General features: G+C 51.7%; 1 protein-coding gene across 3 annotated transcripts in view; it reads right to left on the bottom strand.

The window, feature by feature from the left end:
* The window catches only part of LOC147096441 (histone-lysine N-methyltransferase EHMT2-like), a 52,584-nt gene extending 25,279 nt beyond the window's left edge, over nt 1-27,305 (bottom strand). For all 3 annotated transcript variants that reach the window (XR_015074915.1, XM_085975218.1, XM_085975217.1), the window contains exons 1-3: nt 27,180-27,305; nt 21,273-21,427; nt 7,631-7,798 (exon numbers count right to left, since the gene is read on the bottom strand). Coding sequence is in view for 2 of the 3 variants with exons in the window: in XM_085975218.1 (XP_085831344.1) it covers nt 7,631-7,798; nt 21,273-21,331 (227 nt within the window). In the remaining variant the exon portion in view is untranslated. The remainder of the gene's footprint in view (nt 1-7,630; nt 7,799-21,272; nt 21,428-27,179) is intronic.
* Between the last annotated feature and the right edge of the window lie 309 nt (nt 27,306-27,614).

Raw genomic sequence — 27,614 nt, forward strand, 5'->3', positions numbered from 1 at the left:
CAATGAAGTGGAGACAGGATGTCCAGCATTTCAACTGCCCTTAAGAGCTTTATTATCTGGGTCGCATTCCAAGTTATCTTTTAGTTAGTGTTCAGCAGTTTGAGTGACTTGATTGAGGAGGCAGCTTACACATGTTTATCTTAGGACATGTAACCGATCCGTGAAGGTACATGCGGGCCAAGATCCAATCAGGTTGCAGGAATGAATTGTGCATGAGGCTGCCATGTGTATTTTAATGTATATAGAAATGTAGTGTTTGCTAACAATTTGGAAAAGTCTGGCTAAGACAGAACAGACTGTCTCCCCACCGGTGTAATAAAGACAAACTTGACTATCGATCTGAAAACCTTGTGTCGGGTGTTGGTTTAAAATACTCCACAACAGTGACTGCACTTCAAAAAGTACTTCAATGGCCGTGAAACACATCCTGAGGTGGCGAAAGGCGCCAGAGAAATGCAAGTTCTTTCTTTCTTACGACCCAGTTGAGATTAGTTAACTTAGTGCAAACTGGGGACTGAGCGGGGCGGGGCGGGTATGTGGGGGATGGATGGGTGCTTTTCAGATTGGTTTGCGGTGGTGTTCCCCAAGGGTCAGTTTTGGGTCCATTACTCTTTTGTAATAAAATTTTTATAAACGACCGAGACTCGGGTGGAGGGGGCAGCATTGTAAAGTTTGCAGATGATACCAAACTTGGCAGGGTAGTAGATAGTGATGAGGATAGTTGCAGACTTCAGGATGACAAAGCGAACTGGGCAGGGGCACGGCAGATGGCGTTCAATGCGGAGAAGTGTGAAGTGGTGCACTTTGGGAGGACTAATACAGAAAGACGGCATACATAGAAACATAGAAGATAGGAGCAGGAGGAGGCCATTCGGCCCCTCGAGCCTGCTCCGCCATTCAATGCGATCATGGCTGATCATCCAAATTCTGTACCCGGTACCTGCCTTCTCCCCATACCCCTTGATCCCTTTAGCCTTAAGAAATATATCCAACTCCTTCTTGAATATATTTAAAATGAATTGGCCTCCACTGCCTTCTGTGGTAGAGAATTCCACAGGTTCACCACTCTCTGGGTGAAGAAATTCCTCCTCATGTCTGTTCTAAATGGCCTACCCCTTATCCTTAGACTGTGACCCCTGGTTCTGGACTCCCCGACCATCGGGAACATCCTTCCTGCATCTCACCGAATCAGAATCACAGAAACCCCACAGTGCAGATAGAGGCCATTTCGGCCCATCGAGCCTGCACCGACACATATCCCACCCGATCCCCGTAACCCCTACACCAACACATATCCCACCCTATCCCCGTAACCCCACGTATTTAATCCCCCTAACACTAAGGGTCAATTTATCATAGTCTGTCTAGTCCTGTCAGACTTTTATAAGTTTCAATGAGATCCCCTCTCATTCTTCTAAACTCCAGTGAGTATAAGCCCAATCGTCCCATCTCTCCTCACACGTCATTCCTGCCATCCCAGGTATCAGCCTGGTGAATCTTCGCTGCACTCCTTCCATGGCAAGAACGTCCTTCCTCAGATAAGGCGACCAAAACTGCACACAATACTCAAGGTGTGGTCTCACCAAGGCCCTGTACAACTGCAGCAAGACATCCTTGTTCCTGTACTTGAACCCTCTCGCTACGAAGGTTTTCCCGGGAAGGTAAGTCTCCAGAAGTTAGACATTTAAAATGCCGTCGCAAGGCCTGCTTTTAACAAGGTAAGTGGTGAATTAATTAAAATTAAAACATTTTTTCCACAGGTTTATTATTTTTAAATACTTTAAAGAAAGGTAAGTTTATTTTTAGCCCCGTTAGAAAATAAAATTAATTTTTTCAAAATTTAAATTATTGTTTAAAATAGTTATTTCATGTAATTTATAGTTTATTTTAAAAATGTGATAAAAAAAAAAAAAATTATTTCAAGATTTAGTGATGTTTTGGGGCTTATAGTATTTATAGGTTTGACAGCTCTTCCTGTCAAACTTATGAATGAAGCATTCCCTGCTACCATTGGCTCCCCATGGCCCACGTGATCCCAGGGGACGCATCGAACTAACTGCGCCCCTGGGATACACAAGCACTGCGCGCCGGCAGTTGGAGCAGGCCCAGGATCGGAATCCCACAGGGGCCCACAGCTCAATGGTCGGCGCGCTAGCTGAGTGCAGGTCGGGGGCTTGCACCCGCGGGAAGCCCCCGACCCGAATTTCTAGGCCAATATTGTCTCTTTGTGATTTTATGCTTGTCTACACTGCTGATCACGTCACCCATCGTTGAGTCCGAGACAAAGGACAATCTAACCGTATCCAAGGGTGCCTGGCATTTGTTTGAGGATCTGGCCTCTGCTTGGCAACTAACTGCTCACAGCGAGGTGAGTGGAATCGACAGGCTGCTGGGAAACGGGTTTGGGCGGTTTCCAATCGAGCTCCATGGGCGCGGCGCACACAGCAAGTACAGGAAACCACACAAAGCAAACTCCCAAGTGGCTGGTGCTGGGAGCGACACTATCACAAATCTCAGCCGTGGCTCAGTGGGCAGCACACTCTCTCTCAATTTCAATTCAATTCAATTCAAATCGCTTTATTGGCATGACAAGTTACATCTTATGTTGCCAAAGCATCGGAAAACATTCATGTTTGTTCACAAAAATACAGATCTATCCATACAGTGTATAAACAGATATATCCCTGAGTGTATAAATATACTTTCATATAATTTATATATACTCGTTTCTTATATTTAGTGGTTGTCCCTCTGTTTATGGCAAGCTGTAACATAGTGTGCCGCTAAGGTTACGCAATTTCTCTCTTCCCCTAGTAGGTATGGGAGTTTTTGGTCGTCATTCAAATTTCTGAATTCCGGGCATATTTTTGTGAATTTTGGGTAGAAATTCTCCCTTATGCCCTGAATATTTTCTACAAGCTGTGAGGAAGTGCATCTCTGTCTCCACCACTCCCTGACTGCAGTGAGAGCATATCCTGTCCTCTCTTGGTAGCCGGGTCTGTCTGTGTCTACCTTTTTCGATCGCCAGGCTATGTTCACTAAGTCTGTACATTGTCAGGGTTTTTCTCAGTTTGCTATCCTTTACCATGGTCAGGTAATCAGCCATGTTGTATTGTCTGTTTAGGGCCAAGTCTCTCTCACCTCTGAGGCAGGAGGCTGTGGGTTCAAGTCCCACTCCAGGGGCCTGAGCACCAAAATCTAGGCCGACACTCCCTGTGCAGTGTTGAGGGGTGCACTGCGCTGTCGGTGGTGCAGTCTTTCGGATGAGACGTTAAATCGAGGCCCCGTCTGCCCTCGTTTTTGCACTTTCCCCAGTGCTTCTATGTCCTTTTTTATAGAATGGAGACCAGAACTTTGCACAGTCCTCTAAGTGCGGCCTGACCAGGGTCCTGTTCAAGCTTAACACAACCTCACTACTTCTGAATTCTATACCCCTATGTGGTGATTATTCTTTATGTTTAGTAAGAAGTATTGTGATTGGTTGTTTGTTTCCTGCCTTGGGATATATGCTGTAATCTCATTGGTAGTTGATGTCATGTGATTTGTGGTGGCCATCTTAAATTCAGTTCTTTCCAGCCTTTAGTTGGGACTGGGTGTTGAAAGATGTGCTACAGGATTTTTAAGTTAATAAAGCCTAGATTAGAAAGGCAAATCTATTCTTTATTTCACCCTAGAAATAAATCCCGGTGCTTTGTTAGCATTTCTAATTGCTTTGCTGACCTGCGATGCTGCTTCTAATGATTTGTTCACCTGTATCCCCCAGATCCCTTTGCTCTTCTACCCCATTCAGTTTTGTATTTTCTAAGGTGTGGGTGATGTTTCTGGTTTCCTACCAAAGTGCATCACCTCACATTTATCTACCTTTGCCACTTAACTGCCCAGTCTGTAGGTTTTCTAACGTCTTCTATTATGCTGCATTCTTCCTCGGTGTTAGCTACACCCCCTAGTTTGGTATCATCTGCAAAAATTGATAGCGAGTTACTTATTTCTAAGTCCAAATCGTCAATGTAAATTATGAATAACAGTGGTCCCAGTGCAGTCCTTGTGGAACAGCTTTCTACCTAGCACTGTTGCCTCACAGCGCCAGGGACCCGGGTTCGAATCCGGCCTCGGGCGACTGTCTGTGTGGAATTTGCACATTCTCCCCGTGTTTGCGTGGGTTTACTCCGGGTGCTCCGGTTTCCTCCCACAGTCCAAAGATGTGCGGGTTAGGTTGATTGGCTATGATAAATTGACCCTTAGTGTTAGGGGGATTAAATACGTGGGGTTACGGGGATAGGGTGGGATATGTGTTGGTGTAGGGGTTACGGGGATCGGGTGGGATATGTGTCGGTGCAGGCTCGATGGGCCGAAATGGCCTCTATCTGCACTGTGGGGTTTCTGTGATTCTGTGATTCCCCCAATCTGAATAATCACCCTTTCGCTCTACTCTCTGCCTTCGAATTTTTTTTAGCCAATTTGCTATCCATTCAGCTATTTGACCCCGGACTCGACAATGTCCTAGAATCATAGAAAGTTACAGCATCGTGTCCGCGCCGGCCAACAAAGAGCTATCCAGCCTAATCCCACTTCCCAGCTCTTGGTCCGTAGCCCTGCAGGTTACAGCATCCCAAGTGCACATCCAAGTACTTTTTAAATGTGGTGAGGGTTCCTGCCTCTACCACCCTTTCAGGCAGTGAGTTCCAGACCCCCACAACCTTCTGGGTGAAGAAATTTCCCCTCAAATCCCCTCTAAACCTTCCACCAATTACTTTAAATCTGTGCCCCCTGGTTTTTGACCCCTCTGCTAAGAGAAATAGGTCCTTTCGACCCACTTTATCTAGGCCCCTCATAATTTTATACACCTCAATAAGGTCTCCCCTCAGCCTCCTCTGTTCCAAGGAAAACAGGCCCAGCCTATCCAGTCTTTCCTCATAGCTAAGATTCTCTACTCCCGGTAACATCCTTGTAAATCTCCTCTGTACCCTCTCTAGTGCAATCACATCTTTCCTGTAATGTGGTGACCAGAACTGCACGCAGTACTCTAGCTGAGGCCTAACTGGTGTTTTATACAGTTGAAGCATAACCCCTCTGCTCTTGTATTCTATGCCATGGCTAATAAAGGCAAGCATTCCGTATGTCTTCTTAACCACTTTATCTGCCTGACCTGCTACCTTCAGGGATCTGTGGACATGCACCCCAAGGTCCCTTTGTTCCTCGACACTACTCGGTGTCCTACCATTTAATGTGTATTCCCTTTCCTTGTTAGCCCTCCCCAAATACACTTCTCCGGATTGAATTCCATTTGCCACTGTTCTGCCCACCTGACCAATTTATTGATATCTTCCTGCAGTCTACAGCTTCCTTCTTCAGTATCAACCACACAGCCGATTTTAGTATCATCTGCAAACTTCTTAATCATACCCCCTATATTCAAGTGTAGATCATTGATATATACCACAAAAAGCAAGGGACCTAGTACTGAGCCCTGCGGAACCACACTGGAAACAGCCTTCCAGTCACAAAAACACCCATCAACCATTACCCTCTGCTTCCTGTCTCCGAGCCAGTTTTGAATACAACTTGACACTTTGCCCTGGATCCCATGGGCTTTTAACTTCGTGACCAGTCTGCCATGTGGAACCTCATCAAAAGCCTTGCTAAAGTCCATATACACTACAGGAAACTCTTTGGTATCCGGCACCGACGTGTTGCCGGTTGATCAAAAATTCCGGATGACGGAGAGGGTTATCTACCGAAGCCATTTTTAACAAAGAAAAATTAAAAAATCAAGAAATGTGCAGTATACAGTAATTGGGTACTCACCTACAGAATGTTGTGTTAAATGGATGGTGGAAGATGCTTGATTAAGTACAGTACTGCCAGTTGAGGGTAATGCAATGCAATGACTACCAGCAGCGTGGGAGACACACAGTACCCCTGTAAAATGGCGGATCAGAAGAGACTACCGGCAGCGCGGGAGAGTCAGACTCCTGTTACAGGGGTATTGAGGTGTTCCGGCTTCCGACAGCGCCAAGAAGCCGAGCAGTGGCAGTTTGGAGAACTACCCCCACTGACTAACTCGGCCACCGCGGGAGACTCGGACTCGGCAACATTGCCGGTTATTGAGGTGTTGTTTTCGGAGTGAGAATTTTGCCGGTTAATAGAGAATTCCGGATATTTAGGTGCCGTTTAAACGAGAGTTTCCTGTACATCAAACGCACTACCCTCATCTACCCTCCTTGTTACCTCCTCAAAAAATTCAATCAAGTTTGTCAGACACGACCTTCCCTTAACAAATCCGTGCTGACTGTCCTTGATTAATCCGTGTCTTTCTAAATGAAGATTTATCCTGTCCTTCAGAATACTTTCCAATAATTTTCCCACCCCCGAGGTTAGGCTGACTGGCCTGTAATTACTCGGTCTATCCTTATCTCCCTTTTTTAAACAAGGGTCTTTTTCCGAGTGGCAGGCAGTGAATAGTGGGGTACCGCAGGGATCGGTGCTAGGACCCCAGCTATTCACAATATATATTAATGATCTAGATGAGGGAACTAGATGTAATATCTCCAAGTTTGCAGACGACACAAAGCTGGGTGGGCGTGTGTGCTGTGAGGAGGATGCCGAGAAACTCCAGTATGATTTGGACAGGTTGGGCGATTGGGCAGATGCATGGCAGATGCAGTATAATGTGGATAAATGCGAGGTTATCCACTTTGGTGGCAAAAACAGGAAGGCAGATTATTATCTGAATGGCAATAGATTGGGAGAAGGGGAAGTGCAACGAGACCTGGGTGTCCTTGTGCACCAGTCGCTGAAGGTAAGCATGCAGGTGCAGCAGGCGGTTAAGAAGGCAAATGGTATGTTGGCCTTCGTAGCGAGAGGGTTTGAGTACAGGAACAAGGATGTCTTGCTGCAGTTGTACAGGGCCTTGGTGAGACTGCACCTTGAGTATTGTGTGCAGTTTTGGTTGCCTTATCTGAGGAAGGATGTTCTTGCCATGGAGGGAGTGCAGCGAAGATTCACTAGACTGATACCTGGGATGGCAGGAATGATGTATGAGGAGAGATTGGGTCGATTGGGCTTATACTCGCTGGAGTTTAGAAGAATGAGAGGGGATCTCATTGAAACTTATAAAATTCTAACAGGACTAGACAGACTAGATGCAGTAAGGATGTTCCCGATGGCGGGGGAGTCCAGAACCAGGGGTCACAGTCTAAGGATAAGGGGTAAGCCATTTAGGACAGAGATGAGGAGGAATTTCTTCACCCAGAGAGTGGTGAACCTGTGGAATTCTCTACCACAAAAGGCAGTTGAGGCCAAGTCATTAAATATATTCAAGAAGGAGTTGGATATATTTCTTAAGGCTAAAGGGATCAAGGGATATGGGGAGAAGGCAGGGACAGGGTACTGAATTTGGATGATCAGCCATGATCTCATTGAATGGCGGAGCAGGCTCGAGGGGCCGAATGGCCTACTCCTGCTCCTATCTTCTATGTTTCTATGGTACCACATGAGCAGTCCTCCAGCACCACAGCTTTGTCAGGAGCCTGCCGTGTGGTACCTTATCGAAGGCCTGTTGAGAATACTCGACCGGAGCATTCTCTGTGTTCCATTCCCCCCCCCCGCCCCAGCACAGAAACGTGCTCACCTGCTGACGATCTTCTCAGTGCGGACCGCCCGATTGACTACGCCTTGCTTCAGCCGCTTGTTGAGCTGGAGGGCGAACCAGACCTGCGAGTTGACAACGCAGCAATCCAACGGGGTGTCCCCCTCGCGGTTCTTCACCTCGATGTTCGCTCCGCGGGACAGGAACAGTCTGCAACACCACAAGGAGCTCAGTGAGACCGAACACTGCAGGCTTCACCTCTCAACCCAGGCTTCCCTGTCTCGCAGCAACCGGAGGAGGCCATTCGGCCCCTCGAGTCTGTTCCGCCAATCAATTAGATCATGGTTGATCGGTACCTTCACTCCATTTATGCGCCTCGGCTCCGTATCTTTTAATTACTCTTGCCGAACGAAAATCTCTCAGTTCTGATACTTCCAACTGACCCTTTTTTGGGGAGAGAGCGGCTTCCTGACATCACCCCTGAACGGCCTAGCTTTAATTTTAAGGTTCTGCCCTTTCTTCTGGCCTCCCCTCCCCCACCAGAGGATACAGTTTCTGTCTATCTACCCCATCAAATCCTTTAATCATCTTAAACACCTCAACTAGATTTTTTAATCCATTTTCGCGATGTGGACGTCGCTGGCAGGGCCAGCATTTATTGCCCATCCCTAATTGCCCTTGAGAAGGTGGTGGTGGCGAGCCGCCGCCTTGTACAATCGAGTGGCCATTTCAGAGGGGCAGGTAAGAGTCAACCACCTTGCTGTGGGTCTGGAGTCACATATCGGCCAGACCGGGTAAGGACGGCAGATTTCCTTCCCATTAGTGAACTAGATGGGTTTTTACAACAACCCGCTAGTTTCTAACTGATACTAGCTTTTTTTATTCCAGGTTTATTTCACTGAATTTAAATTCCCCAGCTGCCGTGGTAGAATTTGAACTCACGTCTCTGGATCATCAGTCCAGGCCTCTGGATTACTAGCCCAGTGACATAAACACTATGCTACCGTTCCTAATGATTGCGTGCGCGTCTGTTTGCGTGTGTGTGTGCGTCTGTTCACGTGTGCGTCTGTGCATGTCTGTTTGCGTGTGTGCGTCTGTTTGCGTGTGCATGTGTCTGTTCGCGCATGTTTGCGTGTTTGCGTGTGTGCGTCTGTTTGCGTGTGCCTGTCTGTTCGCGCATGTTTGCGTGCGTGTTTGCCTGTGTGCGTCTGTTTGCGTGTGCCTGTCTGTTCGCGTGTTTGCGTGTGCGTCTGTTTGAGTGTGCGTGTCTGTTTGCGTGTGCGTGTGTCTGTTTGCGTGAGCGTCTGTTTGTGTGTGTGCATCTGTTTGTGAGTGTGTGCGTCTGTTTGTGTGCGTCTGTTTGTGTGTGCGTCTGTGTGTGTGCGTCTGTTTGTGTGTGTGCATCTGTTTGTGTGTGTGCGTCTGTTTGTGTGCGTCTGTTTGTGTGCGTCTGTTTGTGTGTGCGTCTGTGTGTGTGCGTCTGTTTGTGTGTGCGTCTGTTTGTGTGCGTCTGTTTGTGTGTGCGTCTGTTTGTGTGCGTCTGTTTGTGTGCGTCTGTTTGTGTGCGTCTGTGTGTGTGCGTCTGTTTGTGTGTGTGCGTCTGTTTGTGTGTGTGCATCTGTTTGTGTGCGTCTGTTTGTGTGTGTGCATCTGTTTGTGAGTGTGTGCGTCTGTTTGTGTGTGCGTCTGTGTGTGTGCGTCTGTTTGTGTGTGCGTCTGTTTGTGTGTGCGTCTGTTTGTGTGCGTCTGTTTGTGTGCGTCTGTTTGTGTGCGTCTGTTTGTGTGTGCGTCTGTGTGTGTGCGTCTGTTTGTGTGTGTGCGTCTGTTTGTGTGTGTGCATCTGTTTGTGAGTGTGTGCGTCTGTTTGTGTGTGTGCATCTGTTTGTGAGTGTGTGTCTGTTTGTGTGCGTCTGTTTGTGTGTGTGCGTCTGTTTGTGAGTGTGTGCGTCTGTTTGTGTGCGTCTGTTTGTGTGTGCGTCTGTGTGTGTGCGTCTGTTTGTGTGTGCGTGTTTGTGTGTGCGTCTGTTTGTGTGTGCGTCTGTTTGTGTGCGTCTGTTTGCGTGTGCGTCTGTTTGTGTGCGTCTGTTTGCGTGTGCGTCTGTTTGAGCGTGTGCGTCTGTTTGAGCGTGTGCGTCTGTTTGAGCGTGTGCGTGTTTGCGTGTGTGCGTCTGTTTGTGTGTGTGTGTGTGTGCGTCTGTTTGTGTGTGTGTGTGTGTGCGTCTGTTTGTGTGTGTGTGTGTGTGCGTCTGTTTGCGTGTGTGCGTCTGTTTGTGTGTGTGTGTGTGTGCGTCTGTTTGCGTGTGTGCGTCTGTTTGTGTGTGTGTGTGCGTCTGTTTGCGTGTGTGCGTCTGTGCGTCTGTTTGCGTGTGTGCGTCTGTTTGCGTGTGTGCGTCTGTGTGTGCGTCTGTTTGTGTGTGTGCGTCTGTTTGTGTGTGTGCGTGTGTTTGTGTGTGTGCGCGTCTGTTTGTGTGTGTGCGTCTGTTTGCGTGTGAGCGTCTGTTGGGTGTGCGCCTGTTTGCGTGTGTGTCTGTTTGTGTGTGTGCGTCTGTGTGTGCGTCTGTGCGCGCGCGTCTGTGTGTGCATCTGTTTGTGTGTGTGCGTCTGTTTGTGTGTGTGTGTCTGTTTGTGTGTGCGTCTGTTTGTGAGTGTGTGCGTCTGTTTGTGTGTGTGTGCGTCTGTTTGTGTGTGTGCGTCTGTTTGAGTGTGTGCGTCTGTTTGTGAGTGTGTGTCTGTTTGTGTGCGTCTGTTTGTGTGTGCGTCTGTTTGTGTGTGCGTCTGTTTGTGTGCGTCTGTTTGCGTGTGCGTCTGTTTGCGTGTGCGTCTGTTTGAGCGTGTGCGTCTGTTTGAGCGTGTGCGTCTGTTTGCGTGTGTGCGTCTGTTTGTGTGTGTGTGTGTGTGCGTCTGTTTGTGTGTGTGTGTGTGTGTGTGCGTCTGTTTGTGTGTGTGTGTGTGTGCGTCTGTTTGCGTGTGTGCGTCTGTTTGTGTGTGTGTGTGTGTGCGTCTGTTTGCGTGTGTGCGTCTGTTTGTGTGTGTGTGTGTGTGCGTCTGTTTGCGTGTGTGCGTCTGTTTGTGTGTGTGTGTGTGCGTCTGTTTGCGTGTGTGCGTCTGTGTGTGCGTCTGTTTGTGTGTGTGCGTCTGTTTGTGTGTGTGTGCGTCTGTTTGCGTGTGAGCGTCTGTTGGGTGTGCGCCTGTTTGCGTGTGTGTCTGTTTGTGTGTGTGCGTCTGTGTGTGCGTCTGTGCGCGCGCGTCTGTGTGTGCATCTGTTTGTGTGTGTGCGTCTGTTTGTGTGTGTGTGTCTGTTTGTGTGTGTGCGTCTGTTCGCGTGTGTCTGTTTGTGTGTGCGCGTCTGTTTGCGTGTGTCTGTTTGTGTGTGTGCGTCTGTTCGCGCGTGTCTGTTTGTGTGTGTGCGTCTGTTTGTGTGTGTGTGTCTGTTTGTGTGTGTGCGTCTGTTTGTGTGTGCGCGTCTGTTTGTGTGCGCGCGTCTGTTTGTGTGCGCGCGTCTGTTTGCGTGTGTGCGTCTGTTTGCGTGTGCGCGTCTGTTTGTGTGTGCGCGTCTGTTTGTGTGTGCGCGTCTGTTTGTGTGCGCGCGTCTGTTTGTGTGTGTGCGTCTGTTTGCGTGTGTGCGTCTGTTTGCGTGTGTGCGTCTGTTTCTGTGTGCGTCTGTTTCTGTGTGCGTCTGTTTGTGTGTGTGCGTCTGTTTGTGTGTGCGTCTGTTCGCGTGTGTGCGTCTGTTCGCGTGTGCGTCTGTTTGCGTGTGTGTCTGTTTGCATGTGTCTGTTTGCGTGTGTGCGTCTGTTTGTGTGTGTGCGTCTGTTTGTGTGTGTGCGTCTGTTTGCGTGTGAGCGTCTGTTGGGTGTGCGTCTGTTTGCGTGTGTGTCTGTTTGTGTGTGTGCGTCTGTGCGCGCGCGTCTGTGTGTGCATCTGTTTGTGTGTGTGCGTCTGTTCGTGTGTGTGCGTCTGTTTGTGTGTGTGTGTCTGTTTGCGTGAGCGTCTGTTTGTGTGTGTGCGTCTGTTCGCGCGTGTCTGTTTGCGTGTGAGCGTCTGTTTGTGTGTGTGCGTGTTTGTGTGTGCGCGTCTGTTTGTGTGTGCGCGTCTGTTTGTGTGTGCGCGTCTGTTTGCGTGTGTGCGTCTGTTTGCGTGTGTGCGTCTGTTTCTGTGTGCGTCTGTTTCTGTGTGCGTCTGTTTGTGTGTGCGTCTGTTTGTGTGTGCGTCTGTTTGTGTGTGTGCGTCTGTTCGCGTGTGCGTCTGTTTGTGTGTGCGTCTGTTCGCGTGTGTGCGTCTGTTCGCGTGTGTGCGTCTGTTTGCGTGTGCGTCTGTTTGCGTGTGTGTCTGTTTGCATGTGTCTGTTTGCGTGTGTGCGTCTGTTTGTGTGTGTGCGTCTGTTTGTGTGTGTGCGTCTGTTTGTGCGTGTGAGCGTCTGTTTGCGTGTGAGCGTCTGTTTGTGTGTGTGTGTGTGCGTCTGTTTGCGTGCGTCTGTTCGCGTGTGTGCGTCTGTTTGTGTGTGTGCGTCTGTTTGCGTGTGTCTGTTTGCGTGTGTGCGTCTGTTTGTGTGTGTGCGTCTGTTTGTGTGTGCGTCTGTTTGTGTGCGCGCGCCTGTTTGCGTGTGCGTCTGTTTGCGTGTGTGCGTCTGTTTGCGTGTGCGTCTGTTTGCGTGTGCGTCTGTTCGCGTGTGCGTCTGTTCGCGTGTGTGCGTCTGTTCGCGTGTGTGCGTCTGTTCGCGTGTGTGCGTCTGTTTGTGTGTGCGTCTGTTCGCGTGTTCGTCTGTTTGCGTGTGTGCGTCTGTTCACCTGTGTTCGTCTGTTTGCGTGTGTGCGTCTGTTTGTGTGTGTGTGTCTGTTTGTGTGTGCGTCTGTTCGCGTGTGTGTCTGTTTGCATGTGAGCGTCTGTTTGTGTGTGCGCGTCTGTTTGCGTGTGTCTGTTTGTGTGTGTGCGTCTGTCTGTTTGCGTGTGAGCGTCTGTTTGTGTGTGCGCGTCTGTTTGTGTGTGTGCGTCTGTTCGCGTGTGCGTCTGTTTGTGTGTGTGCGTCTGTTCGCGTGTGTGCGTCTGTTCGCGTGTGTGCGTCTGTTTGCGTGTGCGTCTGTTTGCGTGTGTGTCTGTTTGCATGTGTCTGTTTGCGTGTGTGCGTCTGTTTGTGTGTGTGCGTCTGTTTGTGTGTGTGCGTCTGTTTGTGCGTGAGCGTCTGTTTGCGTGTGAGCGTCTGTTTGTGTGTGTGTGTGTGTGCGTCTGTTTGCGTGCGTCTGTTCGCGTGTGTGCGTCTTTGTGTGTGTGCGTCTGTTTGCGTGTGTGCGTCTGTTTGTGTGTGTGCGTCTGTTTGTGCGCGCGCCTGTTTGCGTGTGCGTCTGTTTGCGTGTGTGCGTCTGTTTGCGTGTGCGTCTGTTTGCGTGTGCGTCTGTTCGCGTGTGTGCGTCTGTTCGCGTGTGTGCGTCTGTTCGCGTGTGTGCGTCTGTTTGTGTGTGCGTCTGTTCGCGTGTGTTCGTCTGTTTGCGTGTGTGCGTCTGTTCACCTGTGTTCGTCTGTTTGCGTGTGTGCGTCTGTTTGTGTGTGTGTGTCTGTTTGTGTGTGCGTCTGTTCGCGTGTGTGTCTGTTTGCGTGTGAGCGTCTGTTTGTGTGTGCGCGTCTGTTTGCGTGTGTGTCTGTTTGTGTGTGTGCGTCTGTCTGTTTGCGTGTGAGCGTCTGTTTGTGTGTGTGCGTCTGTTTGTGTGTGTGCGTCTGTTTGTGTGTGTGCGCGTCTGTTTGTGTGTGCGCGTCTGTTTGTGTGTGCGCGTCTGTTTGCGCGTGTGCGTCTGTTTGCGTGTGCGTCTGTTTGTGTGTGTGCGTCTGTTTGCGTGTGTGCGTCTGTTTGCGTGTGTGCGTCTGTTTCTGTGTGCGTCTGTTTCTGTGTGCGTCTGTTTGTGTGTGTGCGTCTGTTCGCGTGTGCGTCTGTTTGCGTGTGCGTCTGTTCGCGTGTGTGCGTCTGTTTGCGTGTGTCTGTTTGCGTGTGCGTCTGTTTGTGTGTGTGCGTCTGTTTGTGTGTGTGCGTCTGTTTGTGTGTGCGCGCGTCTGTTTGCGTGTGTGCGCGTCTGTTTGCGTGTGAGCGTGTTTGTGTGTGTGTGCGCGTCTGTTTGCGTGTGTGCGTCTGTTTGTGTGTGTGCGTCTGTTTGTGTGCGCGTCTGTTTGTGTGTGCGCGTCTGTTTGCGCGTGTGCGTCTGTTTGCGCGTGTGCGTCTGTTTGCGCGTGTGCGTCTGTTTGCGTGTGCGTCTGTTTGTGTGTGTGCGTCTGTTCGCGTGTGTGCGTCTGTTTGTGTGTGTGCGTCTGTTTGCGTGTGTCTGTTTGCGTGTCTGTTTGCGTGTGTGCGTCTGTTTGTGTGTGTGCGTCTGTTTGTGTGTGCGTGTTTGTGTGTGCGTCTGTTTGTGTGTGCGCGCCTGTTTGCGTGTGCGTCTGTTTGCGTGTGAGCGTCTGTTTGTGTGTGTGTGTGTGTGCGTCTGTTTGCGTGTGTGCGTCTGTTTGTGTGTGTGTGTGTGCGTCTGTTTGCGTGTGTGCGTCTGTTTGCGTGTGTGCGTCTGTGTGTGCGTCTGTTTGTGTGTGTGCGTCTGTTTGTGTGTGTGCGTGTGTTTGTGTGTGTGCGCGTCTGTTTGTGTGTGTGCGTCTGTTTGCGTGTGAGCGTCTGTTGGGTGTGCGTCTGTTTGCGTGTGTGCGCCTGTTTGCGTGTGTGTCTGTTTGTGTGTGTGCGTCTGTGTGTGCGTCTGTGCGCGCGCGTCTGTGTGTGCATCTGTTTGTGTGTGTGCGTCTGTTCGTGTGTGTGCGTCTGTTTGTGTGTGTGTGTCTGTTTGTGTGTGCGTCTGTTCGCGTGTGTCTGTTTGTGTGTGTGCGTCTGTTCGCGCGTGTCTGTTTGCGTGTGAGCGTCTGTTTGTGTGTGTGTGTGTCTGTTTGTGTGTGTGCGTCTGTTTGTGTGTGCGCGTCTGTTTGTGTGCGCGCGTCTGTTTGTGTGTGTGCGTCTGTTTGCGTGTGTGCGTCTGTTTGCGTGTGTGTGTCTGTTTGTGTGTGTGCGTCTGTTTGTGTGTGCGCGTCTGTTTGTGTGTGCGCGTCTGTTTGTGTGCGCGCGTCTGTTTGTGTGTGTGCGTCTGTTTGCGTGTGTGCGTCTGTTTGCGTGTGCGTCTGTTTCTGTGTGCGTCTGTTTGTGTGTGCGTCTGTTTGTGTGTGTGCGTCTGTTCGCGTGTGCATCTGTTTGTGTGTGCGTCTGTTCGCGTGTGTGCGTCTGTTCGCGTGTGTGCGTCTGTTTGCGTGTGCGTCTGTTTGCGTGTGTGTCTGTTTGCATGTGTCTGTTTGCGTGTGTGCGTCTGTTTGTGTGTGTGCGTCTGTTTGTGTGTGTGCGTCTGTTTGTGTGTGAGCGTCTGTTGGGTGTGCGTCTGTTTGCGTGTGTGCGCCTGTTTGCGTGTGTGTCTGTTTGTGTGTGTGCGTCTGTGCGCGCGCGTCTGTGTGTGCATCTGTTTGTGTGTGTGCGTCTGTTCGTGTGTGTGCGTCTGTTTGTGTGTGTGTGTCTGTTTGCGTGTGAGCGTCTGTTTGTGTGTGCGCGTCTGTTTGCGTGTGTCTGTTTGTGTGTGTGCGTCTGTTCGCGCGTGTCTGTTTGCGTGTGAGCGTCTGTTTGTGTGTGTGCGTCTGTTTGTGTGTGTGTGTCTGTTTGTGTGTGTGCGTCTGTTTGTGTGTGTGCGTCTGTTTGTGTGCGCGCGTCTGTTTGTGTGTGTGCGTCTGTTTGCGTGTGTGCGTCTGTTTGCGTGTGTGCGTCTGTTTCTGTGTGCGTCTGTTTCTGTGTGCGTCTGTTTGTGTGTGCGTCTGTTTGTGTGTGTGCGTCTGTTCGCGTGTGCTTCTGTTTGTGTGTGCGTCTGTTCGCGTTTGTGCATCTGTTCGCGTGTGTGCGTCTGTTTGCATGTGCGTCTGTTTGCGTGTGTGTCTGTTTGCATGTGTCTGTTTGCGTGTGTGCGTCTGTTTGTGCGTGAGCGTCTGTTTGCGTGAGCGTCTGTTTGTGTGTGTGTGTGTGCGTCTGTTTGCGTGCGTCTGTTCGCGTGTGTGCGTCTGTTTGTGTGTGTCTGTTTGTGTGTCTGTTTGCGTGTGTGCGTCTGTTTGTGTGTGTGCGTCTGTTTGTGTGTGCGTCTGTTTGTGCGCGCGCCTGTTTGCGTGTGCGTCTGTTTGCGTGTGTGCGTCTGTTTGCGTGTGCGTCTGTTTGTGTGTGTGCGTCTGTTCGCGTGTGCGTCTGTTCGCGTGTGTGCGTCTGTTTGCGTGTGCGTCTGTTTGCGTGTGTCTGTTTGCATGTGTCTGTTTGCGTGTGTGCGTCTGTTTGTGTGTGTGCGTCTGTTTGTGTGTGTGCGTCTGTTTGTGCGTGTGAGCGTCTGTTTGCGTGAGCGTCTGTTTGTGTGTGTGTGTGTGTGTGCGTCTGTTTGCGTGCGTCTGTTCGCGTGTGTGCGTCTGTTTGTGTGTGTCTGTTTGCGTGTCTGTTTGCGTGTGTGCGTCTGTTTGTGTGTGTGCGTCTGTTTGTGTGTGCGTCTGTTTGTGCGCGCGCCTGTTTGCGTGTGCGTCTGTTTGCGTGTGTGCGTCTGTTTGCGTGTGCGTCTGTTTGCGTGTGCGTCTGTTTGTGTGTGTGCGTCTGTTCGCGTGTGTGCGTCTGTTCGCGTGTGTGCGTCTGTTTGTGTGTGCGTCTGTTCGCGTGTGTGCGTCTGTTTGTGTGTGTGCGTCTGTTCACCTGTGTTCGTCTGTTTGCGTCTGTTTGTGTGTGTGTGTCTGTTTGTGTGTGCGTCTGTTCGCGTGTGTGTCTGTTTGCGTGTGAGCGTCTGTTTGTGTGTGCGCGTCTGTTTGCGTGTGTGTCTGTTTGTGTGTGTGCGTCTGTTCGCGTGTGTCTGTTTGCGTGTGAGCGTCTGTTTGTGTGTGTGCGTCTGTTTGTGTGTGTGCGTCTGTTTGTGTGTGCGCGCGTCTGTTTGTGTGCGCGTCTGTTTGTGTGTGCGCGTCTGTTTGCGCGTGTGCGTCTGTTTGCGCGTGTGCGTCTGTTTGCGTGTGCGTCTGTTTGCGTGTGCGTCTGTTTGCGTGTGTGCGTCTGTTTGCGTGTGTGCGTCTGTTTGCGTGTGTGCGTCTGTTTCTGTGTGCGTCTGTTTGTGTGTGCGTCTGTTCGCGTGTGCGTCTGTTTGTGTGTGCGTCTGTTCGCGTGTGTGCGTCTGTTTGCGCGTGCGTCTGTTTGCGTGTGTGTCTGTTTGCGTGTGTCTGTTTGCGTGTGCGTCTGTTTGTGTGTGTGCGTCTGTTTGTGTGTGTGCGTCTGTTTGCGCGTGCGTCTGTTTGCGTGTGTGTCTGTTTGCGTGTGTCTGTTTGCGTGTGCGTCTGTTTGTGTGTGTGTGCGTCTGTTTGTGTGTGCGCGTCTGTTTGCGTGTGTGCGCGTCTGTTTGCGTGTGAGCGTCTGTTTGTGTGTGTGTGCGCGTCTGTTTGCGTGCGTCTGTTTGCGTGTGTGCGTCTGTTTGTGTGTGCGTCTGTTCGCGTGTGCGTCTGTTTGTGTGTGTGCGTCTGTTTGCGTGTGTCTGTTTGCGTGTCTGTTTGCGTGTGTGCGTCTGTTTGTGTGTGCGTCTGTTCGCGTGTGCGTCTGTTTGCGTGTGTGCGTCTGTTTGCGTGTGTGCGTCTGTTTGTGTGTGCGTCTGTTTGCGTGTATGCGTCTGTTTGTGTGTGTGCGTCTGTGTGTGTGTGCGTCTGTTTGTGTGTGTGCGTCTGTTTGCGTGTGTGCGTCTGTTTGCGTGTCTGTTTGTGTGTGTGCGTCTGTTCGTGTGTTTGCGTGTGCGCGTGTTTGCGTGTGCGCGTCTGTTTGTGTGCGCGCGTCTGTTTGTGTGTGTGTGTCTGTTTGTGTGTGTGTGTCTGTTTGCGTGTGTGCGTCTGTTTGTGTGTGTGCGTCTGTTTGTGTGTGTGTGTCTGTTTGCGTGTGTGCGTCTGTTTGTGTGTGCGCGTCTGTTTGTGTGTGTGTGTCTGTTTGCGTGTGTGCGTCTGTTTGTGTGTGTGTGTCTGTTTGCGTGTGTGCGTCTGTTTGTGTGTGCGCGTCTGTTTGTGTGTGCGCGTCTGTTTGTGCGTGCGCGTCTGTTTGCGTGCGTTTGCGTGTGCGCGTGTCTGTTCGCGTGTGTTTGCGTGTGCGTGTCTGTTCGCGTGCGTCTGTTCGCGTGTGCGTCTGTGCATGCATCTGTTTGCGTGTGCATCTGTGTGCGTGTGCGTCTGTTTGCGTGTGTGCGTGTGTGCGTCTGTTTGTGTGTGCGTCTGTTTGCGTGTATGCGTCTGTTTGTGTGTGTGCGTCTGTGTGTGTGTGCGTCTGTTTGTGTGTGTGCGTCTGTTTGCGTGTGTGCGTCTGTTTGCGTGTCTGTTTGTGTGTGTGCGTCTGTTCGTGTGTTTGCGTGTGCGCGTGTTTGCGTGTGCGCGTCTGTTTGTGTGCGCGCGTCTGTTTGTGTGTGTGTGTCTGTTTGTGTGTGTGTGTCTGTTTGCGTGTGTGCGTCTGTTTGTGTGTGTGCGTCTGTTTGTGTGTGTGTGTGTCTGTTTGCGTGTGTGCGTCTGTTTGTGTGTGCGCGTCTGTTTGCGTGCGTTTGCGTGTGCGCGTGTTTGCGTGTCTGTTCGCGTGTGTTTGCGTGTGCGTGTCTGTTCGCGTGCGTCTGTTCGCGTGTGCGTCTGTGCATGCATCTGTTTGCGTGTGCATCTGTGTGCGTGTGCGTCTGTTTGCATGTGCGTCTGTTTGAGCGTGTGCGTCTGTTTGAGCGTGTGCGTCTGTTTGCGTGTGTGCGTCTGTTTGCGTGTGTGCGTCTGTTTGCGCGTGTGCGTCTGTTTGAGCGTGTGCGTCTGTTTGCGTGTGTGCGTCTGTTTGTGCGTGTGCGTCTGTTCACCTCTGTTCGTCTGTGCTAAAATGCACAGACTGACATCCTCTCACCTGTACTGATGCAATGTCCGTTTTTGCCAACAGGTAAGTTGCAGCGACCTCTACTGGCAAAATGCAGAATTGCAGCAGTGCAATTTATGACTCATAGAAACATAGAAGATAGGAGCAGGAGTCGGCCATTCGGCCCCTCGAGCCTGCTCCGCCATTCAATGAGATCATGGCTGATCATCCAAATTCAGTACCCGGTCCCTGCCTTCTCCCCATATCCCTTGATCCCTTTAGCCTTAAGAAATATATCCAACTCCTTCTTGAATATATTTAGTGAATTGGCCTCTACTGCCTTCTGTGGTAGAGAATTCGTACCGGTTTATATATATATATATATTTATATATCGGTTTGTCTTTTCGTCCCTTTGGCTCCATTAGGACACTGAACATAATTTACAAATAAAAGCCCTTTACAGAACAAAACAGATGGGAAGTGGCATTTTAAACCCCTTAAGATACAGATTTCTCGAATCACTAAAAGAATAAGGATGGAAAAAAAACACGTTTTAAAAGTTTCCTACTTCTTCCAGAGCAGTGTAACTTTTAATGATGGGGCTGCAGTTTTGGGAGGTTGGTCGGGTCACCCCGGCCTGGCCTGTTCCACTTGTGTCTCCAGTCCCACGCTATGCAGTTGAATATTAAAGCGCGCTGCGGTGGCTGGGTTTGTTAGAGTCGTAAAACAACAATCACCACCTGCTTTTATACAGCGACTTTTAAGGTAGTAAAACGTCCCAAGGCGCTTCACAGGAGCGTTATCAAACAAAATTTGACACCGAGCCACATACCTGTAATTAGGGCAGATGACCAAAAGCTTGGTCAAAGAGGCAGGTTTTAAGGAGCGTCTTAAAGGAGGAGAGAGAGAGAGAAAGAGAGGCTGGAGAGGTTTAGGGAGGGAAATTTAAAAAAAATCTGTTCACGGGATGTGGCCGTCGCTGCATTTAGGCAAGGCCAGCATTTATTGGCCATCCCTACTTGCCCTCGAGAAGGTGGTGGTGGTGAGCTGCCTTCTTTAACCGCTGCAGTCCGTGTGGTGAAGGTGCTCCCACAGTGCTGTTATACTCCTTTGTCACGGTTTGCTACAACTGTGTGGCTTGCTCGGCCATTTCAGAGGGGTAGTTCAGAGTCAACCACATTGCTGTGGGTCTGGAGTCACATATAGGCCAGGCCAGGTAAGGACGGCAGATTGAGTATTGTGTGCAGTTTTGGTCGCCTTATCTGAGGAAGGACGTTCTTGCCATGGAGGGAGTGCAGCGAAGATTCACCAGGCTGATACCTGGGATGGCAGGAATGACGTACGAGGACAGATTGTGTCGATTGGGCTTATACTCACTGGAGTTTAGAAGATTGAGAGGGGATCTCATTGAAACTTATAAAATTCTGTCAGGTCTGGACAGACTAGATGCAGGAAGGATGTTCCTGATGGTCGGGGAGTCCAGAACCAGGGGTCATTGTCATAAGGAGTAAGCCATTTAGGACTGAAATGAGGAGGAATTTCTTCACCCAGAGAGTGATGAACCTGTGGAATTCTCTACCACAGAGGGCGGTGGAGGCCAGTTCATTAAATATATTCAAGAAAGAGTTGGATATATTTCTTGAGGCTAAAGGGATCAAGGGATATGGGGAGAAAGCAGGGACAGGGTACTGAATTTGGATGATCAGCCATGATCTCATTGAATGGCGGAGCAGGCTCGAGGGGCCGAATGGCCTACTCCTGCTCCTATCTTCTATGTTTCGATGTTCCCTTCCCTAAAGGACATTAGTGAACCAGATGGGTTTTTACAACAATCCGGTCATCTCGTGGTTACCATTACTGATCCTCGCTTTTCAACCCAGATTTATTTAACTAACTGAATTTAAATTCCCCAGCTGCCGTGGTGGGATGTGAACTCACGTCTCTGGATCATCAGTCCAGGCCTCTGGATTACTGGTCCAGTAACATAACCACTATGTTACCGTATCCAAATTCCCGAGCTTAGGGCCCTAGGCAGCTGAAGGCACGGCCGCCAATGGTGGAGCGACTAAAATCGGGGATGCGCAAGAGGCCAGAATTGGAGGAGCGCCGAGATCTCGGGAGGCGTGGTGGGGCTAGAGGAGGTTACAGAGATAGGGAGGGGCGAGGCCATGGTAGGACTTGAAAACAAGGATGAGAATTTTAAAATCGATGCGCTGCTTAACCGGGAGCCAATGTAGGTCAGCGAGCACAGGGGAGATGGGTGAACGGGACTTGGTGTGAGTTAGGACATGGGGCAGCAGAGTTTTGGAGGAGCTGAAGTTTACGGAGGGTGGTACAGGAAACTCTCGATTTACCGGCACCTAAATAACCGGAAATCTCGGTTAACCGGCAAAATTCAGGAGTAGGTTCAGGTAAGTTTTACTTCATATTGTACTTGTCTTCCTCCATCTGTTGCTGTGCAAGGGTGTGGCTGCAGCTGTTGCTAAGCTACAGAGACGCTTGGAACTTGTGACCATTGTTCTGCACCTGTTGCTAAGCAACAGGGTTTGTTGCTTTATACGGAGCTCTCAGCTATCCCTATCTTTTACTATAGCGTTCGGTTATCCGGAATTTTTGATGAACCGGCACCACGTCGGTCCCGTCGGTGCCGGATAAAAAAAAGTTTCCTATAGATGGGAGTCTGGCCAGGAGAGCGTTGGAATAGTCAAGTCCAGAATAGCTACAGTACGGGCAGTTTAGGGAGGAGGGGCCAATGAGTGTGACCTTGCCAGTAACGCCCGCATCGCAAGAACAAACATTTATTCCAAAGCAAGGTGCATACGTACATGACGCAATCGTAGAAGTTCTCGCGAGCTGCGATGTGTAGCGGGGTGTCTCCGTGCATGTTCACCGCCTGCAGGTCGCACCTGGCATTGAGAAGCACCTCAGCGATGTCGGAGGAGCCAGCGAAGGCAGCCCAGTGCAGACAGATGTTCTCCTCCTATCCGGGAAGGGGGTGGGGGGGCAACACAGCGCGGTTATACACAGGGCAAAAGGGCAGGCGCGGACAAGGGGCAGGGGAGCGGGACTTTGTCGTGGCTTCAGAGATTTACACAGCACTTTACAGCACAGACACAGGCCATTCGGCCCAACAAATTTACACGGGCGATCCCCATTCTAAATATGGACAAGCAAGGCGCAGAGACACAAGTTTAAAAAAAGTTATATTGTCGACAGGTGATTTTGTACAACATACAGTACTTTGAAGTCATTAAATAAAACACTTAGGGGGAGAAATTGGGTGAGTAGCGCCACCTGTTAGCGCCTGAAGAGGCAGGCAGTGGCTGTAGCGCCACTGGCTGCGCCTCCCGCGATATTTAGTAGGGGCGCTAATGGTGGCGTTAGCCTGTTGCGCTGCGCCGCCACCGATGACATCATCGGTGTGCGAAGCGCCCCATTCGTGCCCCGTTCGCGATATTTGGTAGCGCAGTTGCGCCGTTCGCTACCCGCACCCGGTTCACGGGGCCTTACTGTGCCGGCAGCGGCGCAAGTTAAGGTGGAGGTGCGGGGCGGCCGCTTTTTCGGCGGCTGCCTGCCAGCACCTCCGTCCCTGGCCTCCTAACCCCCACCACCGCGGCATTGCCGGCTGTTTCCCGAGAGCCCGGCACTTCTCCTTGGTGCCGGGCTCATTTGCCGGCACTCGCGAGCGGGGATCGCGCTGTTGCAGGCACCTCCCCCTTAACAGTGGGAGGAAGGCCTGCAGTACCGCAGCGTGCCGTGCCGCAGCGTGTGGCGCTGTGATAATCAGTTTCAGCGCCCTAAGAGGGACGCGGAGCGCCTCGAGCCTCGCCCCGTGTCCCTCGAGGGGCACTGAAACTGAATTTCTGGCGATCGGTATCACTCCGATCGCTGCGCTAAATCCGGCGCTCAGGCGACTTTTGCGCCACTTTGGCGCCTCAACCCAATTTCTAGGCCTTAGTATTCTTGTGAAAAGGTGACAAATAAGGACATCTCGGTACTTCACACACAAGTTTCCATCGTCTGCCTTCACACCTCTGAGCCTCTCGCCTTTAAACCCCTGGGCCCCTCGCCTTTAAACCCCTGGGCCCCTCGCCTTTAAACCCCTGGGCCTCTCGCCTTTAAACCCCTGGGCCTCTCGCCTTTAAACCCCTGGGCCTCTCGCCTTTAAACCCCTGGGCCTCTCGCCTTTAAACCCCTGGGCCCCTCGCCTTTAAACCCCTGGGCCCCTCGCCTTTAAACTCCTGGGCCCCTCGCCTTTAAACCCCTGGGCCCCTCGCCTTTAAACCCCTGGGCCTCTCGCCTTTAAACCCCTGGGCCCCTCGCCTTTAAACCCCTGGGCCCCTCGCCTTTAAACCCCTGGGCCTCTCGCCTTTAAACCCCTGGGCCCCTCGCCTTTAAACCCCTGGGCCCCTCGCCTTTAAACTCCTGGGCCCCTCACCTTTAAACTCCTGGGCCCCTCGCCTTTAAACCCCTGGGCCCCTCGCCTTTAAACCCCTGGGCCTCCCGCCTTTAAACCCCTGGGCCTCTCGCCTTTAAACCCCTGGGCCCCTCGCCTTTAAACCCCTGGGCCCCTCGCCTTTAAACCCCTGGGCCTCTCGCCTTTAAACCCCTGGGCCCCTCGCCTTTAAACCCCTGGGCCCCTCGCCTTTAAACTCCTGGGCCCCTCGCCTTTAAACCCCTGGGCCCCTCGCCTTTAAACCCCTGGGCCTCTCGCCTTTAAACCCCTGGGCCCCTCGCCTTTAAACCCCTGGGCCCCTCGCCTTTAAACCCCTGGGCCCCTCGCCTTTAAACTCCTGGGCCCCTCGCCTTTAAACCCCTGGGCCCCTCGCCTTTAAACCCCTGGGCCCCTCGCCTTTATCCCCTGGGCCCCTCGCCTTTAAACCCCTGGGCCCCTCGCCTTCACACCTCTGGGCCTCTCGCCTTTAAACCCCTGGGCCCCTCGCCTTCACACCCCTGGGCCCCTCGCCTTTAAACCCCTGGGCCCCTCGCCTTCACACCTCTGAGCCTCTCGCCTTTAAACCCCTGGGCCCCTCGCCTTTAAACCCCTGGGCCCCTCGCCTTTAAACCCCTGGGCCCCTCGCCTTCACACCCCTGGGCCCCTCGCCTTTAAACCCCTGGGCCCCTCGCCTTCACACCCCTGGGCCCCTCGCCTTTAAACCCCTGGGCCCCTCGCCTTCACACCCCTGGGCCCCTCGCCTTTAAACCCCTGGGCCCCCTGCCTTTAAACCCCTGGGCCCCTCGCCTTTAAACCCCTGGGCCCCTCGCCTTCACACCCCTGGGCCCCTCGCCTTTAAACCCCTGGGCCCCTCGCCTTTAAACCCCTGGGCCCTTCGCCTTCACACCCCTGGGCCCCTCGCCTTTAAACCCCTGGGCCCCTCGCCTTTAAACCCCTGGGCCCCTCGCCTTCACACCCCTGGGCCCCTCGCCTTTAAACCCCTGGGCCCCTCGCCTTTAAACCCCTGGGCCCCTCGCCTTCACACCCCTGGGCCCCTCGCCTTCACACCCGTGGGCCCCTCGCCTTCACACCCCTGGGCCCCTCACCTTTAAACCCCTGGGCCCCTCGCCTTCACACCCCTGGGCCCCTCGCCTTTAAACCCCTGGGCCCCTCGCCTTCACACCTCTGAGCCTCTCGCCTTTAAACCCCTGGGCCCCTCGCCTTTAAACCCCTGGGCCCCTCGCCTTTAAACCCCTGGGCCCCTCGCCTTTAAACCCCTGGGCCCCTCGCCTTTAAACCCCTGGGCCCCTCGCCTTTAAATCCCTGGGCCCCTCGCCTTTAAACCCCTGGGCCCCTCGCCTTTAAACCCCTGGGCCCCTCGCCTTTAAACCCCTGGGCCTCTTGCCCTCTCGTGTGCGTGGACTCCCCACCTATACTCAGCCAGTAGTGGAGTGTAGTGGAGATGCGTTGCCTGGTCTCCATGGCTGACACTCCAGGAACGAGAGATCCAGGGAGGTCCACTCCAGGATATCCAGGACAGGGACTGGGGGGGGGGGGGGTTCAGTTTTCTCGTTCCTCCCATCCAGGAGGAAATGTCTCCCCACTGCGGACTTCCCCAGAGCAGTGCGGCCGAGTTCAGAGACTCGACAGTGTGGAGGCTAAACTACTGTCCCTCTACTGTTACACACTGACTGACCCGACATAATGGAGCCCTATGGCCCTGACGGCAGGCTGGCTGGTGGAGACTGCGGCCTGGGGGAGGGGGAATAATTTTAGCCTAACTCTTCGGGCGGGAATCCCATGGGATGGGGCGGAACGCCGGTTTTACACCCCCGCCTGGATATCACTCACCGCAGACATCAACGGAGACTGAAATTGGGGAGCGGTATTAAACCAGTGTTGCACACGATCCAGTCACTTTTCCGATAGGTGGTTTAGGTTAAAACTGAGCCGTGGGCAATGTCCCTTCTAAGCTGCGCATGTGCATGCAGCAATCTCGAAGGTGCCGTGCAGGCCGCTCACAAGGTCTTAAATACCGCGCCTGCACAGGCCACGCAGAAAGTGTTAAAAGTACCGCGCGGCGAAAAAAAACTGGCCGCGCACAACAACGAAATTTTAGCGGGAACATTGCTGCAATGGCACTCGGCGTAACCTGCCCCACCGTCAACCCTGGCCGCCGGCAGAGGTGTAGCTTCACTTCAAAGACTCTGCCCACAGCCCCACCTGGCGGCGGGAGGTTGTCGGAGCAGGCACCCCCCCCTGCTCCTTCTCTCCAACACAAGAAGGCTGCGCTAATCCAGTGTCCAGGAGTAGGGAAGTCCTGTTACAACTGTACAGGGCGTTGGTGAGACCACACCTGGAGTACTGCGTACAGTTTTGGTCTCCTTACTTAAGGAAGGATATACTTGCATTGGAGGCAGTTCAGAGAAGGTTCACGAGGTTGATTCCTGAGATGAAGGGCTTGTCTTATGAGGAAAGGTTGAGCAGGTTGGGCCTATACTCATTGGAGTTTAGAAGAATGAGAGGGGATCTTATTGAAACATGTAAGATTCTGAAGGGGCTTGACAGAGTAGATACAGAGAGGATGTTTCCCCTCGTGGGGGAATCTAGAACTAGGGGGCATAATTTCAGAATAAGGGGGCACCCGTTTAAAACGGAAATGAGGAACTTCTTCTCTCAGAGGGTCGTGAACCTTTGGAATTCTCTTCCCCAGAGAGCTGTGGATGCTGGGTCATTGAATATATTTAAGGTGGAGTTAGGCAGATATTTGACCGATAAGGGAGTCGAGGGTTATGGGGAGCAGGCAGGGAAGTGGAGTTGAGACCAAGATCAGATCAGTCATGATCTTATTGAATGGTGGAGCAGGCTCGAGAGGCCAAACGACCGACTCCTGCTCCTACGTCTTATGCAGAAGGGCAAGGAATTGGGCTGCAAATGCTACTGGTGCATTGCCTTGGGTTGGGGTGGGGGCAGACCTCAGTGCAGGTGAGATTATTCCTCAGTGGCAGGAGGGTGAAGATTGTGAAGAGTAATCCATACTCCTGCCCTTGTGTAGAGGCAAGAGCTTGAACCTTTTCCAACGTGGCTTCGTTTACTGGTGGCTGCAGGGCAATGCTACAGAAAATGGGCAGGAAGGATGCACTGTTCTACTTGGGGCAGAGTCGCCAGGTCTCAGGGTTACCAAGAGGGCTCGGAGAAAGAAACCTTTTGGTTCTGCTGTTAAGGTTCATGAGAACAAGGTGCTGAGATACATCGAGGCTGATCTCCCCATGAGAACAAGGTGCTGAGATACATCGAGGCTGATCTCCCCATGAGAACAAGGTGCTGAGATACATCGAGGCTGATCTCCCCATGAGAACAAGGTGCTGAGATACATCGAGGCTGATCTCCCCATGAGAACAAGGTGCTGAGATACATCGAGGCTGATCTCCCCATGAGAACAAGGTGCTGAGATACATCGAGGCTGATCTCCCCATGAGAACAAGGTGCTGAGATACATCGAGGCTGATCTCCCCATGAGAACAAGGTGCTGAGATAAGAACATAAGAAATAGGCGCAGGAATAAGCCACTTGGCCGCTCGAGCCTGCTCCGCCTTTCAATAAGAGCATGGCTGATCTTGGGCTCAAAGCCACTTCCCCGCCCGCTCCCCATAACCCTTCACTCCCCTATCTTTCCACCTTAAATGTATTTAATGACCCAGCCTCCACAGCTCTCTGGGGCAGAGAATTCCACAAATTTATGACCCTCTGAGAGAAGAAGTTCCTCCTCATCTCAGTTCTAAAAGGGCGACCCTTTATTCTGAGACTGTGCCCCCGAGTTCTAGATTCCCCCACGAGGGGAAACATCCTCTCTGCATCTACCTTGTCGAGCCCCCTCAGTATCTCATGTGTTTCAATAAGATCACCTCTCATTCTTCTAAACTCCAATGAGTATAGCCCCAACCTGCTCAACCTTTCTTCATAAGTCAACCCTCTCATCTCTTGAATTAACCTAATGAATCGTCTCTGAACTGCCTCCAATAACGAGACCAAAACTGTACGCAGTACTCAAAGTGTGGTCTCACCAATACCCTGCACAGCTGTAGCAGGACATCCCTGCTTTTATACTCCAACCCCCTTGCAATAAAGGCCAACATTCCATTTGCCTTTTTGATTATTTCTACATCGAGGCTGATCTCGCCATGAGAACAAGGTGCTGAGACACATCGAGGCTGATCTCACTGATCCCCCACCACCCTACGATCGACCCTGGCAGTTCACCTCCGCTAACGTATCAAGGACTCCAGAGGTCACTTACGTTGTCCTTCAATGCGACACTGGCTCCTCGGCCCAGGAGCAGTTTGATGATTTCGATGTGCTTGTGCTCTGCAGCCCAGATAACTGGAGTCCAACCACCGCTGTCCTACACCGAGAGGAGGGAACGGAAAACACATGGGGGTAAGAGCGGTTTTAAAAACCCAATTCCAACATACAATCTGCACAGAGGTGTAACCTATGTTCAAATGGGAGCAAGAGGCCCCGGGTATACAGCAACAACTTGGATTTACACAGCGCCTTTAAGGTAGTAAAACGTCCCAAGGTGCTTCACAGGAGTGTAATCAAAAAACAATCCGACATTGAGCCACATAAGGAGATATTAGGACAGCTGACCAAAAGCTGGGTCAAAGAGGTAAGTGTTAAGCATGTCGCAAAGGAAGAGAGAGAGAGACGGAGAGGGTTAGGGTGGGAATTC

This window comes from Somniosus microcephalus, unplaced genomic scaffold (assembly GCF_052327205.1).
Source record: "Somniosus microcephalus isolate GS21.2 unplaced genomic scaffold, FLI_Smic_1.0 unresolved_chr1, whole genome shotgun sequence".
NCBI lineage: Eukaryota > Metazoa > Chordata > Chondrichthyes > Squaliformes > Somniosidae > Somniosus > Somniosus microcephalus.